Here is a 17,085-nt window from a genome sequence, read left to right on the forward strand (position 1 = left end):
GTAAGTTTGCTTTTTTAAAATGATGCCTATCAAGTCACATAATGGCTTAGATCAAGCCATTGCAGGCAGACTCAGATCTATTTTTCACCGGCTCATGCCAATAATGATTTCTAGAATCAACAGGGTTGGATTACTAATGTGATGGGGTTTCTGAGAGTGACATGCAATTGAGAGATCTGTCAAAACACTGATCGGTTCTGGTGAAGATTTGCGGCTTCGTTCTTTGTTTTTGTTTGCCCTTTAGTTGTTCTCTTAAAGCCAAGACCCTCGCTGAAGTTTACTGAGGCTGGTAACGTGATGCCGTTAATGCTACCGCAAGTGAGGGTGATTTATGTGGAGGCTTGAAGGTGCTTGTGGTACAGCTTTGTGCTCCTTGATTGCTTTTTCTGAAAGTGATTTCCTCAGAGACCGACTTGATGCCTCCTCAACCTCTCGGTGCCAGAGACTGGCTGGCTGTTAAGCTTCTAGTGGAGCCGTGGTGTACGTGTCCATGTGAACATATGTTTGGCCACTCCATCTGCTGCCTTCCTTGTGTTTTTGTCAGTGCTTTGTAAGTCATTGGTCATTTTACTTAATGAGTCTACATACGGACCCTTTCTGGATTCAAGCTAAATATAAAACATAATATAAAATGCATGTGACGTTTACAGTATTAATTAAAAAAAAAAAAAATCCTCTTAAAATTCATACAGTATATTATGTCAGTCAATTTATGCTTCCTATTTATACATTATTTGGCTTAATTCTAAGGCTGGATTATGTATCCATCACAAAGGTAATTCATAAATGCATTATTTACAACAATTTCTGTGAAAATGTTCACATTAAATAATGAAAGGAACTGAGGGAAAAAACAATTATATATATTTTGGAAGAGACTGATATTATAATTTTTATTTTATAGCTGTTAACTGATGAATATATTAAAATAAGTTTCAATTATTCTTTAATAATTCTGTACTATAGTATTTCAGTTGTATAGCTGATTAATAATAGGTATATTAAAATATTTAAACTGTATAAAAAAATTATATTAGAATTTTGAAAAATACTTTTTTATTTATTTATAGTCAGCAACCAATAAATATTTGTAAATATTGAAAAAATGTCATTTAAAAATTTTATATCACGTTTTATATTTTATTTTGAAATTATTCATTTCAAGATGGATATTTCATAAATATTTTTTGTTTTGAGATTTGCTAAAGATTACATTTAACAGTGTTATTAAATTTGTTATACAAATCGGGAAAATGATAATAGAAGTAAATATTCATTATTGACAGACAATTAAAAAATATATGCTGTGCGTCCCTGCTCTCTTTTTTTATTTAATAAGAAAATGTATTGATAAAAGTAGCACCATCTAATAAAACTGCACTAATCACCCAACATTTTGCATTTCTTTTTGTACTTTTTAGAATATCATGTAACATGCTAATTAACAGGGTTGCCAGGTTTTCACAAAGCCCACCCAATTGCTTCTCAAAACTAGCCCAAATTGCGTTTGGAGGGGTCCCCCGGTAAAAATTGCATAAAATTTTGATTGCAGGGTTTAAATATCACGTTATTGGGGTCGCTTCAACCCACGGACATGAAAAACAACCCACGACAACAGCTAAAGTAGCCCAATACCGCAGAAAAACCGTAGACTTGGCAACACTGCTTATGACCAACTCTTATAATCAACCTTGACACTCTCTTGCATGTGATATGAGAAGCTTCACAAATGACTGTTGCCTGTGAAGAACATTTCAATTCAGTCGTTTTTAAGTTCTGTTTTGGTTAGGACAGCAACGTCAGTATGTAGACAGCAAGGCACCTCTAGTGTTTAGAATAAAGCCTCAAAGTTTTCTTTCCTGTTCATTTTTCTCCTGGAGCAAGAGCGGCAGCGAGAGAATCAGTTTTTGACCGAGAGGCATGTATGACAGCACATTTCTCCAGTTCAGGATCGATCAGTTTCATGGTATAATTCAGCCCTCTCCAGTCGGCTGTTTCCTGCGGTTCAATCTGTCTCTCCTGCGTCTCACGTAGTGCTGATACTGATGTCTCTATAAACCTGTCTACTCTCCAGCACATGCGTTTCCTCCCCGCTTCTTCCAAGGTACGATGTATCCACGCAGGGTTAGCTAAAGTGCAAATTAGCATTTCATGTTTGGGAATGTATGTGTCTACATTATCGTTTGGTGTTTGAATATTTGAAGTCATTTGTCTTCTTTAAATCTCTAATCAAGACATGTCAAGATGACAGTCAAAGAAAATGTAAGTATTTTGGCACAAATATCAGACTCCCAGATTTGAGCAAAACTCCTCATTAACATTTGAATAAGGACCCCCCCCCCCCCCCCAGCAAATAAAAGTGATGTTATGCAACCAAAATGCAGATAAAAGTTTCATTGTTGGGTGAACCATCCCTTTTATGTATCAGATAAGTTGTAATTTTCTTATGACATGACTAGTTCAAGTTATAAAATGCCGTTTTATGTCTTATGTTATTACGTTTTACGTTATGATTACGCCACATGACATATTTATTAATTCAATTGAAATGGCATGCCATGTGGTGCAACTCCCACAAAAACATATTTTGGAATTAATTAATTTGTTAAAATAATTAAATACCTTTGAAAAAGTATTTAATTTTTTAAAATGTTCAATATGTGTCCTCATAAAAAATGCATTTTACTGTGAACTAAGGCTGCCCCCTAATAGTCGACTAATTGTTAGCTGACTAGAGGATGCTTGGTTGACCAAAATTGTATTAGTCGCTTAGTTGCAGAAAAAATTCCACAGACGAAGTCACGGCAGTCCGTGATGGACAGATCATTAACGGCTAGTCTATGTGGTAATGCAAAACATCCATATCCTCGCCAATCATTCATCGAACTCAAAATATGGCTTATCGTCTGAAATATGTAAGTATTAGCAACTTTACATGGCCACTCAAACTATTGTTAACCTAGAGAAAAGTGTGTTCTTCAAGTGTCTGTGTGGAGTGTAGGAGCGAGTGTAGCACTCACTGCAAGACAGATGGAGACGCCGGTGCGCTCACTTACTCCTAAAATACTCATTTGTTTATACAGATAAGAGTGATTCATCACTCAAAATTTCAACAAAACATTGCGCTTTTGTGAAATAATGAAAGCAAACAGGATGCACTTTCTGCCGTCTCGGTCTCCGTGAACTTGAGCACAAAACTCTGTGTATATCTTTGCCTTACAGACATTAAAAGTATACTGTATAGTGAGTGAAATGTCTACATTCAAATGAATCAATTCAAATGGAAAACAAGTATTCTCTGATTATGTAATCCATATGAAACATGCATACAGGCACATCACTACTTCATGTCTTCAGCCAAAAACAAAGAAAGCTCTAGTTAATCTAATAATTAAAATGTTAATGCAGCCTCCTTACTGTTTTTCGCTGACAAATTCAGAATCATTACTTTTACCGGTGCGCTGTGGCAGGCTTTATGCATATGCTTGAGTGCTTATTAGGCTATGTAGGCAATTAAAGGCTCATTATAATTATTTAAATGGTTTAATGCTTAAAATGAATGACGACTAGTCTACCAGAAAAATCCTTAGTCGAGGACAGCCCTACTGTTGGCCGTAGTCTAAGCACACATGATGCACCATTCCCACATTCTGCGACCGCTCACACCTTGCCCGGGAAAAAACATCAGCAAAAGACAAAAAGCCCTAGATGAAGCCTATGTATAACTTTCAGGTAACTTGCGTTAATAATCCTGTGAAACTTTTTTGGCTGTTGATGTTAATAATGTGTTTAATCTCAGTAATAATTTCACCACCACCAATGCATCTGTCTTAATATTTTAGTTTCCCTGACTTAAAATGCATTATATAAAAACAATGAGGCAATAATGATTGGTTAATAAAAATTATTGTGTGTTTTCATTGAATAACACTGCTAAAATACATAATTTAATACAAAATAAACATTAACATGAAACATTTATGTACATTACATATTATCACAAAGGGCGCCAAAGGCATGGCAATTCTTGTTGTTACACTTACAGGAGGATCAAATTCTTATTTAATATTGACCAAGCATTTAATTCAAATGTCCACTAAATCTTTTATTTCTGGCCACCATTTTGCCATAAAAATACTACAGCCTCTATCATTTAATCCACGGAAACCTGTGGACTTCAAAACCTTTACAAAAATGATATTATCCTAGTAAAACCTATTACTTAATTTTACTGCTTAATTTTCTTTTGTGTGATTTCTGTCATTGACTTGCCTACATGTTCCCGAATGCTTAGCCCTCACCTCTAGTTTGACAGACTGTGGTCTGAGCCAGTAAAGGCATGTCCCGTTCTCATATGACCCAGGATCAGGCTCCTCTGTAACCTCAGCAGGATTCGGTTGAGGGAAGGTGAAAGAGATCCATTCACCCTCTATAGCTCCACTCTGGAACTGGAGACAGCCAGTGTCCTTCTTACACAGCAGCATTTTGTGCTGAAGTTTGTGTTGAACTTTCCCACCTCAAAACTCGTTCATCCATTACTCTAATACAGGTCACGGGTTGGGGTTTGTGTTTGACTAGCTGCTGCTCGCTCAGCACAAAATAACAACCTCCAGCAATCACCCCATGTTTTTTTTATACTGTCCTTCCATACTAATGCAGCTACAGCCAGAACTGCAACAACCATACTTTATTTCACTGCACAATGATACAAATGTTCAGATGGAAAGCATAAGGATACTAATCGCTTTTAGAAATAGAAGGTCAACTCAAGCATTTAGGGATACAGCCCCTGCATCTAAATATGCCTACTTCCCTAAAATATAGTTGGTGGGAAACAGTGCATGAAAAGAAATGTATGTCTGAATTCATAGTACTCATAAAACAGTAGACAAAAAGTATCTGAATGACCAGCTTAGGTCCTAATGTACTATACAGTCACGAGGTTTGTAACTCATCAAATGTACTAACAACTGAGTATGCGATTTCAAATGCACCTATTATTCCAGCCATAGTGTACTACCCCCCCCCCCCCAACTCCAAGTATAGGTAGTATGGTAGCATGCTATGTCAAATGCACCCCCATTTTAAAGTGTCACATCCTAAATATGTGGAAATACAAGATATCCTTTTGGTGCCCACTCTGCTCTGCGGCACACTTTCTTCCACAGAGACACACCTTATGAGTGTTGGTGTTGGTGTTAGCGTTAACCTCCCTCACCCCTCGATAAATCAGTAAGAGTGCTGTGTTTTACTGCTCAATTCTGGAAGCAGAAAGACCTTCATATGTACATAGTCCTCATTATTTATTACCTGTAAATCCCAAATAATCACTCTCCTGTCACTGGGTTTGTTAGATTGTTGAATTAGATTTTGGAGGGACATCCATCTAAGCTCAAGAAAGACATACACTTACACTGAAGGAGGAACCCAGGACTTATCTAGAGGTCAGAATATGATAAAGAAATGGGGTGCATTTTTTTGACTTGTAAACATCGACCTAGAACAGCAGTTCCCATTCTGGGGTCCACACTTCCCTTACAGGGGTACCAGTGTCAAATATGGATGTAATCTTTTTCATAGGTAGTTTCTAGTAGGGGAGCACAGACTAGTTGAAAAGTCAACTTTAATGCTCTGCCATGACACTTTAAGTTTGATGTCAACTGTTCACTTGTCATATAGAGGGCGCAACAGGATCAGAAATCTGTGAAATCCACATTTACGCTCTGTTTCCAAACAGTTAAAATGGCAAATAAAGGCACATACTGAAAGTGCTCCACAAGATGTGTGATTATACCATCTGGATTCTCAAAAGTGAACAGGTGAATGCATGTTTTAAACAGCATATTGTAGGGCTGTGCGATATGGGGAAAATATCTAATTGCGATTTTTCTTTGACAGTGCGATTTGATTCGCGATTTTAAATTTGCAAAGTCAAGCTTCAGCTCAATATTGTCAATAAAGTGCAGCACAGTATGAGTGTCATTACCCTGCTGGAAAAAAAAGCAGAAATTCTTAGTTTCCATTAAACCTTAACAAAATTCCTTTTTCTTTTTGGCATTATTCCAATAGGAATTACTGTTGTTCTATTGGTTGCCATCTGCCATATTACATCCCACCAATAGAATCCATCAAATAGACACCATTATAGTTGTGACGAGTGGGGCGGGCCGAGGGATGTGGGAACGAGCGACACCTGCGACCCACCACCGGTCTCGAGTCCCACAGAGGAGATGGAAGGATATAAAACTGGAGCAACGAACAGGCTTGGGCTTTTATTTTATGCTTTGGTTTTTATTTGTGCGCAACAGTCAGCCGTGAGGGTCTGTTGCGCTGTTTTGTGTTTATTTTTGTCATTAAAGTCTTCAGTTGATTGTTCGCCGGTTCCCTCCTCCTTCTTCCCGATGACTATGGAGTTTTTATTATTACAATAGTTTACATTAAAACCAATACAATTCCCATTATAACCCTGAAATCCATTCAATTTTCAATTGTGTGAAAACGAATCGGCGAATCGACGCAGGTTGCGCATGTGTGTGGATATTTGCGGTGCAGGGCCACGCGCAAATGTAGCCAAGCGTTACGAAACAGGCTGCGTGAGTGTGGCAAGAGTGGCTCGTCCGTGACGCGGGATTCGCACCGCATGGGGAAGAGAGGGGTGAGTATGAGAAGCATTCAGAGACACAGGAGATGGGTGCGGTCTTCTGAATTGGAAATAGCAAACATGCAATAAGGTTGCTCTTTATATGCATTGTGACGCAGCTCTTGTGTTTTTCTTTAGTTTTAATTTGACTAACTATTGATCTGACCCTGTAGACGACATAATCCCACTCTGTCTCTCTCCTGCTTTCTGCTTGTTTTTTGTTTGTTTTTAATGGTGGGCATTTACACAGTTGGCTAGAGCAGAGCTGATAGGGGAGAACAGAGGTGCCCTCACTCTAGAGGTAGTAAGACTGCCACTAAAGGCTGACAGTCAAGGATATGCTCTGGAACAGAGTAATATCAATCCACATCGCAGGTTTTTGCGATTAGCAAATCGCAATGTCTCAAATTGCGATTTTGATTGCCACAGCATATTTTATAGGTAAGTTAATCACCGTTTCAGGCTTATTTTTTCATTAATGTTGTCATCGGTGAGTTGACATCTACTAGATTTCACCACATAAATGTCGACTTCGTTCAACCCCCTAGTGTCTAGAAAATGTTCCAAACAATTGGTCGCTGATCAAGACCAGCTGAAAATAACATTTTTGATTCAATATTTGGTATCTAAACATTCAAATAATTTTTTTACAATACAGTAGATGGGAGCATGCTGACAACAAAATGCGATAAGTGTGGCAAATCAGTCTCAGTCTTCACCAGGCTACAGTACTTTAGTGACCACCAAGAAAACATTAGAAATTGCCTAGCAATGCCCAGGCAACCACCAAAAGCACCTAAGCATCACTTACTAACGCCTTGCCAACTATCCAGAACTCCTTTAGCAGCCACTTTGTGAAACACCTTGGCAGCCATCCCGAACACCATAGCAGCCAAATAGCAACACCTTAACATCCATACAGAACATCCAACAATGCCTAAGCGACCAACAAATTGCTTTTGATATTCCTCATTTGTGAGTTGCTAAGGATAAGGAAGGAAACTGTTACATGACAGAACATACATTTAAACAACCTAGCAAGCATGTAGCTACGCCCTGGTAAACACTCAAAACACCTTAGCCACTCCCAAACACACCAAGCCTCTTAGCAACCAATCAGAACACCATACAACTTGCCCATACCTCCCTGAACACTCTAGCAACAACCCAGAAACAAACTAGCATCCCCTCAGCAACACCTTGGCAACCATCCAGAACACAATAGCAACTAGTCATTTTCTTGTGAAGTTCCTCTTTTGTAAATCACATCCACTGGAAAACCTTAGAATTTGCCTAGCTTTTGCAGCCACTCTGAATATCCTATAAATTCCCTATCAACATTCTAGTGTACCTTAGCAACACCCTAGCAACCACTTTTAACAATTTAGTAACTGCATAGAAACTTCTGAAGAGGTTGGCCATAAGCAGTGATGAGTTTGACCACTTTATATGAGAAAACGTACAAATCTTTAATCAATGTCATTGTTATTGTACTTAATTACAGTATACTTGCATGTAGTATTGTAAAATAGTGTAATGTATGTTTGGGCAAAGGGTCGACCTGCACAATATGAACTGAAATGTCAACATGAAATAAGATTTGAATCAAATTAAAATGAAATGCAGTATGTGCTGATCAGAACTCAGTGTTGTCGAGCCATCAGGGGACTTTTTAGGAGGGCATAAAATGATGGATTGCGAAGGTGGTATTATTAGACAACAGTGTTCAGCCAAGCACACAGATTCCATGTTTGATCTGCCCTTCCTGCTCGAACCGCACGAGGGCGAAGCCTAAAGCGTGCATATATAGTCCATCTGATCAAATGAAGGCGCGGACATGCTGTTAAGCAATCATCTTTTTGGCTGCGTCTAATAAGTGGAGTCTGTACTCTCCAGATGGTGTGTGTGTATGTGTTTGTACGTGTGTTTGTGTGTGTCTATGGATGCAACTCAGAGAGCCACAGGATGAGGTCAGTCTGGCCACACTGATCAGTCTTACCCATGCTGCCAAGATCAGAATCCGCTCCCAAGAGAAGGAGCCCGGGACGCACAGCACGGTCTTGGAGCTCAGTCTGGAAAAAAGTGCGCAAATGCTTGAGTTCGAACACTTCAGTTAGAAAAAAAAAAGAGATAAAAGAGAGCATACATGGTGCCAGAATAGCGCGGATTTGTAACGTTTTTCTGGATTCCGGGATTAACAGTGATAAAGTCCCTTTCGAAAAATAAGTTTATTCAAGTGTGCTATTAGTATACTTCTTATAAAATAAAAACTAGGAAAGTATACTTTCAGTCTACTTTTTTTGTAATGTGCTTTATGTACTTCTCAAAAATTTATATATAATGACATTTAAGTATTCATTTAAATTTATTTGAGCTATAGCCTACTTGTGCTCCAAGAATGTTTTCATTGTCATATGGTAGGGGGCGCTAATACACATCTTCTGTACAGAATTTCCAAAACACAGTAACAGCAAAGAAGACACCGAAAAACAACGACTTAGACTTGCTGCCTCGCTGCCGAATGAGGCAATGACTTTACAGGCAGCGTTTTTGCACAAAGGCACCTCATGAAACTGATTTCGGACAGACTTCTGAGGCAGAGTAATGGTTTAATGATCTACAATAAAAAAGAACGAGTTTTTGTGAACTTGGGACGTCTGAAGCGTACTGTGCTACATGTCGGTGCGGTGTGCTTTCTTAAAGAACGGAAAGAGCACATTGATGTTGTTTTTAATTATCAATTTATGAGTCCACGTCAGAGGTCATGTCCCCAGGTCTGAGATCAGCCCATGGCAGTGGAATAGCATTAGATGATATGAGAGTCAGGAAGGAAGAGTGAGAGGAGCACAGAAAAAGCAAGAGGGAATAAGACCCCTCAACTGGGCAATTCAATTAATCTGCTTTTAGAGGATTGAGGAAGACAGAGACGGAGACAGAGAGTGAGAAAATGTGATTAATCAAAGTGAGTCACACTCACAAGAGCATCCACTGAAAGGTTTACTGCCTAACAAAATTTGAAAAACACAATTAAACTGAGGACTATAAGCAATTGCAACTAATCAAGTGAATTTTTGGCAGTTCCTTTACATAAAATGAAAGTGAGTGGGACCTGGGGATTATGAGCTCCAAAAATGAAGGCCATGAAGGAGCCATTAAAGTAGTCCATATGAAGTCATGCAGTAGCTATATGTAAAGAACAAACTGACAGATGCTTAAAAACCTAAGAATATCTCATGATAATACAAAATAAATCTCTCATTTCACAGGTTTAGGGTTTGTAGTTATGAAAAGCATAATTTTGAAGAACAGTACATGTTATCTTGTATATAGAAGTTAACTTGATTGCCAAAGTAGATGTAAACTAGTAGAGCAGAAGCAAACTTGTATGTAAAAATGAGCTTGTATGAATGTGTAGATGTAAACTTTCATGAACAAATAGAAGCAACAAAACTAAAAGTACACTAGTAGAAATAGAAGTTAACTTGTAAGTAAAGGTAAACTTGACAAGTAAACTTTTCTGTACAAACAGAAGCAAACTGGTATGTACAAAAGTTTACCTTTATATACTGTACAAGTACTTTGTTCATACATAAGTTTGTTTTTACTTTTACAAGTAAGAATAAACTTGTATGTAAAGGAGAATGTATGCTTGTATGTGTAAATAAAATTGTATGTACTAGCAGAAATAGAAGTGATCTTATATGTAAATGTAAACGTGTATTAATGTGTACAAGTAAACTCTTATGAACAAATATAAGCAAACTTGTATGTAAAACAAAGTAAACTTTTACTTAGTAGTAGAAATAGAAGTTAACTTGTATGTAAAACAAAGTAAACTTGTACTTAGAAGTAGAAATAGAAGTAAACTTGTATGTAAAACAAAGTAAAATTGTACTTAGAAGTAGGAATAGAAGTAAACTTGTATTTAAAACAAAGTAAACTTGTACTTAGAAGTAGAAACAGAAGTAAACTTGTATGTAAAACAAAGTAAACTTGTACTTAGAAGTAGAAATAGAAGTAAACTTGTATGTAAAACAAAGTAAACTTGTTCTTAGAAGTAGAAATAGAAGTAAACTTGTATGTAAAACAAAGTAAACTTGTACTTAGAAGTAGAAATAGAAGTAAACTTGTATGTAAAACAAAGTAAACTTGTACTTAGAAGTAGAAATAGAAGTAAACTTGTATGTAAAAGTAAACTTGACAAGCAGTTTTATGTACAAACAGAAGCAAATTTTATGTATATTAATGTTTACTTTTATATACAAGTTTGCTTCTATTTGTTCATGAAAGTTTACTTTTACAAGTAAACTAATACTTACACAGAAATAGAAGTAAATTTCAATCTAAAAGTAACTTGGCGAACTTTTGTGTACAAATAAACGTACACAAGTTGTATGTATGTTAAACTTTATATACAAGTTTACCTTTGTACATTAGTTTAATTTTACTTTTACAAAATAAAGTAAACTTGTATACAAAAGCAGAAGTAAACTTGTATACAAAAGCAGAAGTAAACTTGTATGTACAAGTAGATACTGAAGTGAAGTAAGCCTCTATTTCGCCTGTGTTGTTGGCCATATGTGTGAAAGTACAGTTCAGTTTTCTTGTGTTTGTGGTTTTGTAGTTCAGAAATAGTTACTTTTCTCTCTCTTTCTGTATCTGTCACTGTGTTGGATCTGCAGGTCTAACTGGCTGAAGCCGTGCTGCGGGAGGAGAGCAGCGCTGTGGCAGGTGTGTTTGCTGAGCGCCGGCTTCAACTGTTTCCTGGTGGCCTGTGTCATCTTGGTGGTGCTCTTACTGACTGTGGAACTGCTCATTGATACTAAGCTCCTACAATGTGAGTATTAGAAGGGCTTCAGATCCCTTTAGAAGTCAATCTGGGATTTATTATATTGTTGTTGTTACACATGCTCTGACATATCAGACAGTGCCACTCACTGCATAAAAGATTCAGATTTCCACTACACTGTACTACACTTATAAGAGCCATTCTGCTTTTTGATTGACTGGAAATAAATGGCCCATAGGAGACATTTGTTTTGAACTCAATGAACTAAGATTGTATGTTTCTGATTCCCAATCTTTTCTGTAGAGATTATTCTCAATAAACACATTGTGAGTGACATTTGCGTAGCTGCTATTTGCTGCTATTCTCATAAGAGCCTATTGTAAATCTGAGCGGAGACCCTCAATCACACAACGGCGGAAAATCACTGCTCTGTGTGCAGATGAGTGCACACTAAAGAGAGAAATGTGAGAGATGACAGAGGCCTAAGTCAGCCTATATCTCAATGTCTTCTCTAGCCTTTACACAGTCCTGATAGACAGATGGAGGGGGGAGAGGCGGATGGGAGCAGTGGAGGAGTGCAGGACAGCGACCGGCCGGTGAGATTAATGGAAGGAGGGATTGAGGGAGATGAATGGACTGATGGACAGATCAGTGAACAGAGCAAACTAAGACATATGGGCCCGGAGATTTGCGGCGTGTGGAGAGAGCGAGCGAGAGAGGGGGTGATAACTGAATGCAGTAGATCTCTTGCACTGTAATAGAGCGGATAAATAGATAGATGCAGAACGCGGATGGGTGGAATATCATATCACAAATGCCTAATGCTTTCAGCTCAGGCGGCTGCCATAATGAGATCGAGCAGCCCTCTGTCCTGATGCTGCACACATAGTAGGAAATTTGGCTTCCCTCTTGAAAAGTTCTTGTAAGGAGGAGTTTCATATGGGAATAATTCTGAGGAAATCCATTTTAATGTATTTCAAGGATTTTTATGTGACGCCTAATCAAATAGATGACTATTATGTGAGGTTTTAAATGTTATCTACAGTAAATATACATCAGTAATATGTGAAATGTTCTGTTTTGGTGAAAGTTTCTATGTGTTTTAGTCTGTTTAAAAGATCATAATAATGATTTATTTTAGCTGATTTGCAAAGTGAAAATCTAAAATATAGTATTACCTTGCCGTTACAAAAGCCAAAATTAAATTAAAGTTTAGCTTTTTCACTTTTTTAATATGTTCCTGATCTTATCGTGGATGATTGTGCCAGTTATTCTAATGAAAAAAAAATGGTATATGTGATGTACAAAATAAAGTTCTGCCCTACAATTAGAATTTTGAACACTTTTTTATGGTGAACAATAACATTTTATAAATATTTTACAAAAATGAGTGGTAAAATGGCACACAGAGACTTCTAAAACAGTAGTAAAATGAAGTGAATTGTTTTGGTATATTCATTCAAATGAACCAATTCACTAAAAAGAATTAAACTTCTCAACACTAAATACAGTATAATTCAAAAGTTTGAATACAAGTATCTCATGCTAAACCAAGGCTGCATTCATTTGATTCAAATAATAATAAATAAAAAAAGTGAAATAATATTATAATTTAAAATATTTGTTTTTATATTTAAGTATATTTTCAAATATAATTTATTCCTGTGATCAAAGCTGAATTTTCAGCATCATTACTCCAGTCTTCAGTGTCACATGATCTTCAGAAATCATTCTAATATGCTGATTTATTTGGAATAAAAAAAAAGTTTGTTTTTACTGTCTCTACTTTTCATCCATTTAAAGGGGAAAGAATAAAGTGATATGACTTTATTCTTTCAGGCGAATACAATCTGATTTATATTTAATAATGTCATGGCTCTTCCAAGCTTTATAATGGCAGTTGATGTTATTTTTCAACAGTCCCAAACAAGTCCAATAAAGTGCATCCATCCATAATAAAAAGTGCCTCACGGCTCCGTGGGGTGAATAAAGCCTCCTGTAGCGAATCGATGTGTTTCTGTAGTTTATAAAGTTTTAAATATAAATATTATTTAATGAACAAACACATTAATGCATCATTGCTAAACAAAAGTATTAATTTCTTTCAAATCTTTACCCCAGACCTTTGAGTTGTGCATGTTTTGAGAATCTACAGCGCTTTACATTTGGCCGTATTATAATCAGATTTACATGAAGTAAAAGCAAAACCTCTTTGAATTGTGTCCACAGTTAATAATGCGTTCCAGTTCGCATGTATCATCCACTGGATCAGCCTGGTCATCCTGTCCGTGTTCTTCACCGAGGTGAGTGTGAATCACTGAAGTATCCTGCTTTCCTTTTCTTTTTTTGCTTTCTATTTTTGCTCGAATACATTTCTCATTAAACATTTCCCATCAGTCTTCCAAAACAAAGTTATCTGAGATGTACATTTTAGAGAAACATCTAAGACTATTGTCAGTATTCAAATGAAAGATAACAAAGCTATAAATGAGCAACGTCTCAGTGTTAAAAGTGCGTGTTTAAAGGTCACAGGCATTATTTACCAATCATTATATACCAATCATTATTTACACAGAGCCACCAGGCTTGCTAGAAATAGCCTCTTTTACAACTGTCGATAGAGTAGGTTTCAAATGAATGGTGCCACTACGGGACGTTTGGAAGAATTTGATTTAAGGTCGCGTCTGAATGTTTATGCTGTAGGGTTGTCTTAATTGAACCCAAGAAAAAAGCAGTTTCACGTTGTGCTGTTACTGTACTTTCAAAGTGTGTGTGCTTGTGTGTGTCCTGACACGTGCTGCTGACTTCTATTGATTCCCATTTCTTCAGATCCAGTTGCATTTGTATCTGGCTCTTTTAAAGCAGACTTGCATTTATTTCCTTCAGCTTGCGTTTGGCTCGTCGATAAAGGCTCAAGAGACGGGAAGGTTTCAGCACCACATGTTTTAGAGAGCGAAGTAGTGATAGAAAGCGATAAAAAAGACTAGCTTGTGCCACCTGAGTCAGCAGTCACTAAAACAGCGTCTCCTTCGAGTGTTTCCATGAGATCTCGCGCCGCTTGGGAGTTTATGAATACATATTGCAGGTCACTGATAAAGTATGAGCTGCGTTCTGAGACGAGATGAAAGGGAAAAAATGATTCGGCTTGGAAATGGGTTTTGCGGAGGTTATTTCGCCACCAAATGGAGGTGAATTCTGTTGCTGGCACATCTCGATATCACTTAGATTTTGAATTACCCTACGTACACATTTTCCCCGCAAGCTCATTATTTATGTTTGCTGTTCGTGGGGCGCTGAAAATGTTTTTTTTTTTTTTTTTGCCCAAGGCTTCTCTCTTGCCTCCCTTTCACGAAACGCACTCTGTTATTTGTGTGTGTGTGTGTGGATGATTTCCCAGAATGCAATGCGCTGAAGCATTTACTGAAGAAATCTGATCAGTGATTTTCATTAATCTGCTTCTTTTCTCTTTCTTTCTGTTTGTCTTTCCACTTCTATGTTCTCTCTTCCATGTTCCTCTCTTCCCCTCCCAGACTGTCTTTAGGATCGTGGTGCTCGGGATTTGGGATTATATAGAGAACAAAGTTGAGGTAAGCTCCCCGGGGTCCCGTTAGTACGGGGGGAAACGGAGTGAAGGGCGAGTCCTTGAAACTTAATGAAGGACGAGTCTCTCTCTGGCGCAGTGACACACTCTCAATGTAACATTGTTGCCTGAGCGACACTGTGATTGGCTGTTTAGTTTTATCGACCACACCCATTCATTAAATAATAAATATAGCTTTTTTGTCATGTCTACCAGATTATTTGTAAATTACTGATTATTTTAATGTGCACACACTCTCATGGAAAAATTTATGTTTTGTAAAACAGAAATAATACAAAATAAGTATTATATATTTAGAATGCCATTCAAAAAATTGGGATTAGAAAGATTTATAATTTATAATTTACAATATCAAATATTGTGAGATATAAACTCATAATTGCAACAGAAAAGTCAGAATTGTTATGTAAAAATAATGTCTAAAAGATCTGCAAGAGTTGTGGAAGAGTACATAAGACTGTAAGCGTGAATTAAATTTGCATGTGCAAGAGAAGCTTTGTGAAGGTGTAAATCACGTTTCAAGTGTAAGAAAAAAAATTATATCCAACATTTTACTGTAATTCATAGTAGTAATTCAAGTATTGTGAAACTACAGCTCCATGCTAAAGCAAAATAAATATGATCTGCATTCTTCTTCCACGCTTACACTTTTGCCAAAGTTGTTTTTGCTAAAATACGGTCGAAAGTACCGCAAGCCTGTGAACAGTGATTTGCGAGTGAAAACAACAGTTTAAAGAACTGCAAAATGGATTAACTGTATAGAAGCAACCTGTATGTGTAAAAAATAACTGTTGCAAATGTCTAAATGACTAGTTATGCATGTGTGGCAAAAGGTTCCCAAAATAAACTGATATGTACAGCTCAGTCTTTCTTTTCTCTGCGCTTACAATTTTGGCCCAATTCTCTCACTGACTGAGTTTTGCAAGCGTGAGACAGAGGGCAGGTCCTCCACCTTCTTGTAGCCAATTACATGAGGCTTTCACTGACTCTCCATTTACTCTTATCTTAATCTTATCTTACTCTTATTAATCTTCTTTTAGTTCAGGATCGTTCTCGCTGCCAGAATGGTACTTTTAATGTACACATACATTAAAAATAAATCAATATATAACAACTTAATTAAAACATGATTCTTTATCAGTTGTGTACTATTGGATTAAATACACTTGTATATACAGTATTACAAGCTGAAAGACGTATGATCGTTTGTTGTTGTTGTTTAATTAGGTATTTGACGGTGCTGTGATTGTACTCTCTCTGGCCCCAATGGTGGCCTCCACGGTGGCTAACGGCCCCGGCAGCCCCTGGGACGCCATCAGCCTCATCATCACCCTCCGCATCTGGAGGGTCAAGAGAATCATTGACGGTAACACACTGTCTTTTAAAAAAATGATATATACACTACTGTTCAAAGGTTTGGGATCAGAAGGATTGATCAGAATAATGTCTTTAAAGGAGTGTCTTATGCTCATCAAGGCTGCATTTCTATACATACTGATGATTTTTACTTAATGTTTTATTTATTTATTGACTAAATGTAAATATATTTGACCTTTTAAAACACTTAAAGACAGTGTTAATGTAAAAGCATTTGCTAATTCAGCTGACTAGTTTATTTATTAGCTGTTGTCCTGTCCGGCCCAATGAGTGTGAGTTCTGATAGACGTCTCACGCGCGCTGCTGCTGCCAGCCTGGGTCTTATTAAAATTCAGACTGATTCAGAGTCTTTTGTCTGCGCAGAGAGGAGCATAATGTCCATAATGTCTCAGCACAGGTTGTGTTTATGCAAGTGTATTCATGGTCGATGACTGGGGCAGGTCACCCTCATTCTCACTGAACATCATTGAGCGGCGTCAGACACACTTACAGGAGCACAGCGGATGACAACAAACAACTGAGATCCAACAGAGCATCACAGAACCTGCTCTGAGTCTGATAGAAGAGTCATAATAAATCAAATACATCAAAACAAGCAGTGTTGTTATTGATAAATACAACTATTAAAAACTGTTTTTGGTCATTAAAATAAAGCTGAAATAAAATGCAATACAATGA

General features: G+C 37.2%; 1 protein-coding gene across 2 annotated transcripts in view; it reads left to right on the forward strand.

The window, feature by feature from the left end:
- LOC128014561 (transmembrane protein 266) overlaps positions 1-17,085 on the forward strand; it is a 60,212-nt gene that overhangs the window by 30,833 nt on the left and 12,294 nt on the right. For both annotated transcript variants that reach the window (XM_052598220.1, XM_052598221.1), the window contains 4 exons: positions 11,323-11,477; positions 13,659-13,732; positions 14,960-15,016; positions 16,258-16,396. In XM_052598220.1, coding sequence (XP_052454180.1) covers positions 11,323-11,477; positions 13,659-13,732; positions 14,960-15,016; positions 16,258-16,396 — 425 coding nt within the window. The remainder of the gene's footprint in view (positions 1-11,322; positions 11,478-13,658; positions 13,733-14,959; positions 15,017-16,257; positions 16,397-17,085) is intronic.

This window comes from Carassius gibelio, chromosome B25 (assembly GCF_023724105.1).
Source record: "Carassius gibelio isolate Cgi1373 ecotype wild population from Czech Republic chromosome B25, carGib1.2-hapl.c, whole genome shotgun sequence".
Lineage (NCBI taxonomy): Eukaryota > Metazoa > Chordata > Actinopteri > Cypriniformes > Cyprinidae > Carassius > Carassius gibelio.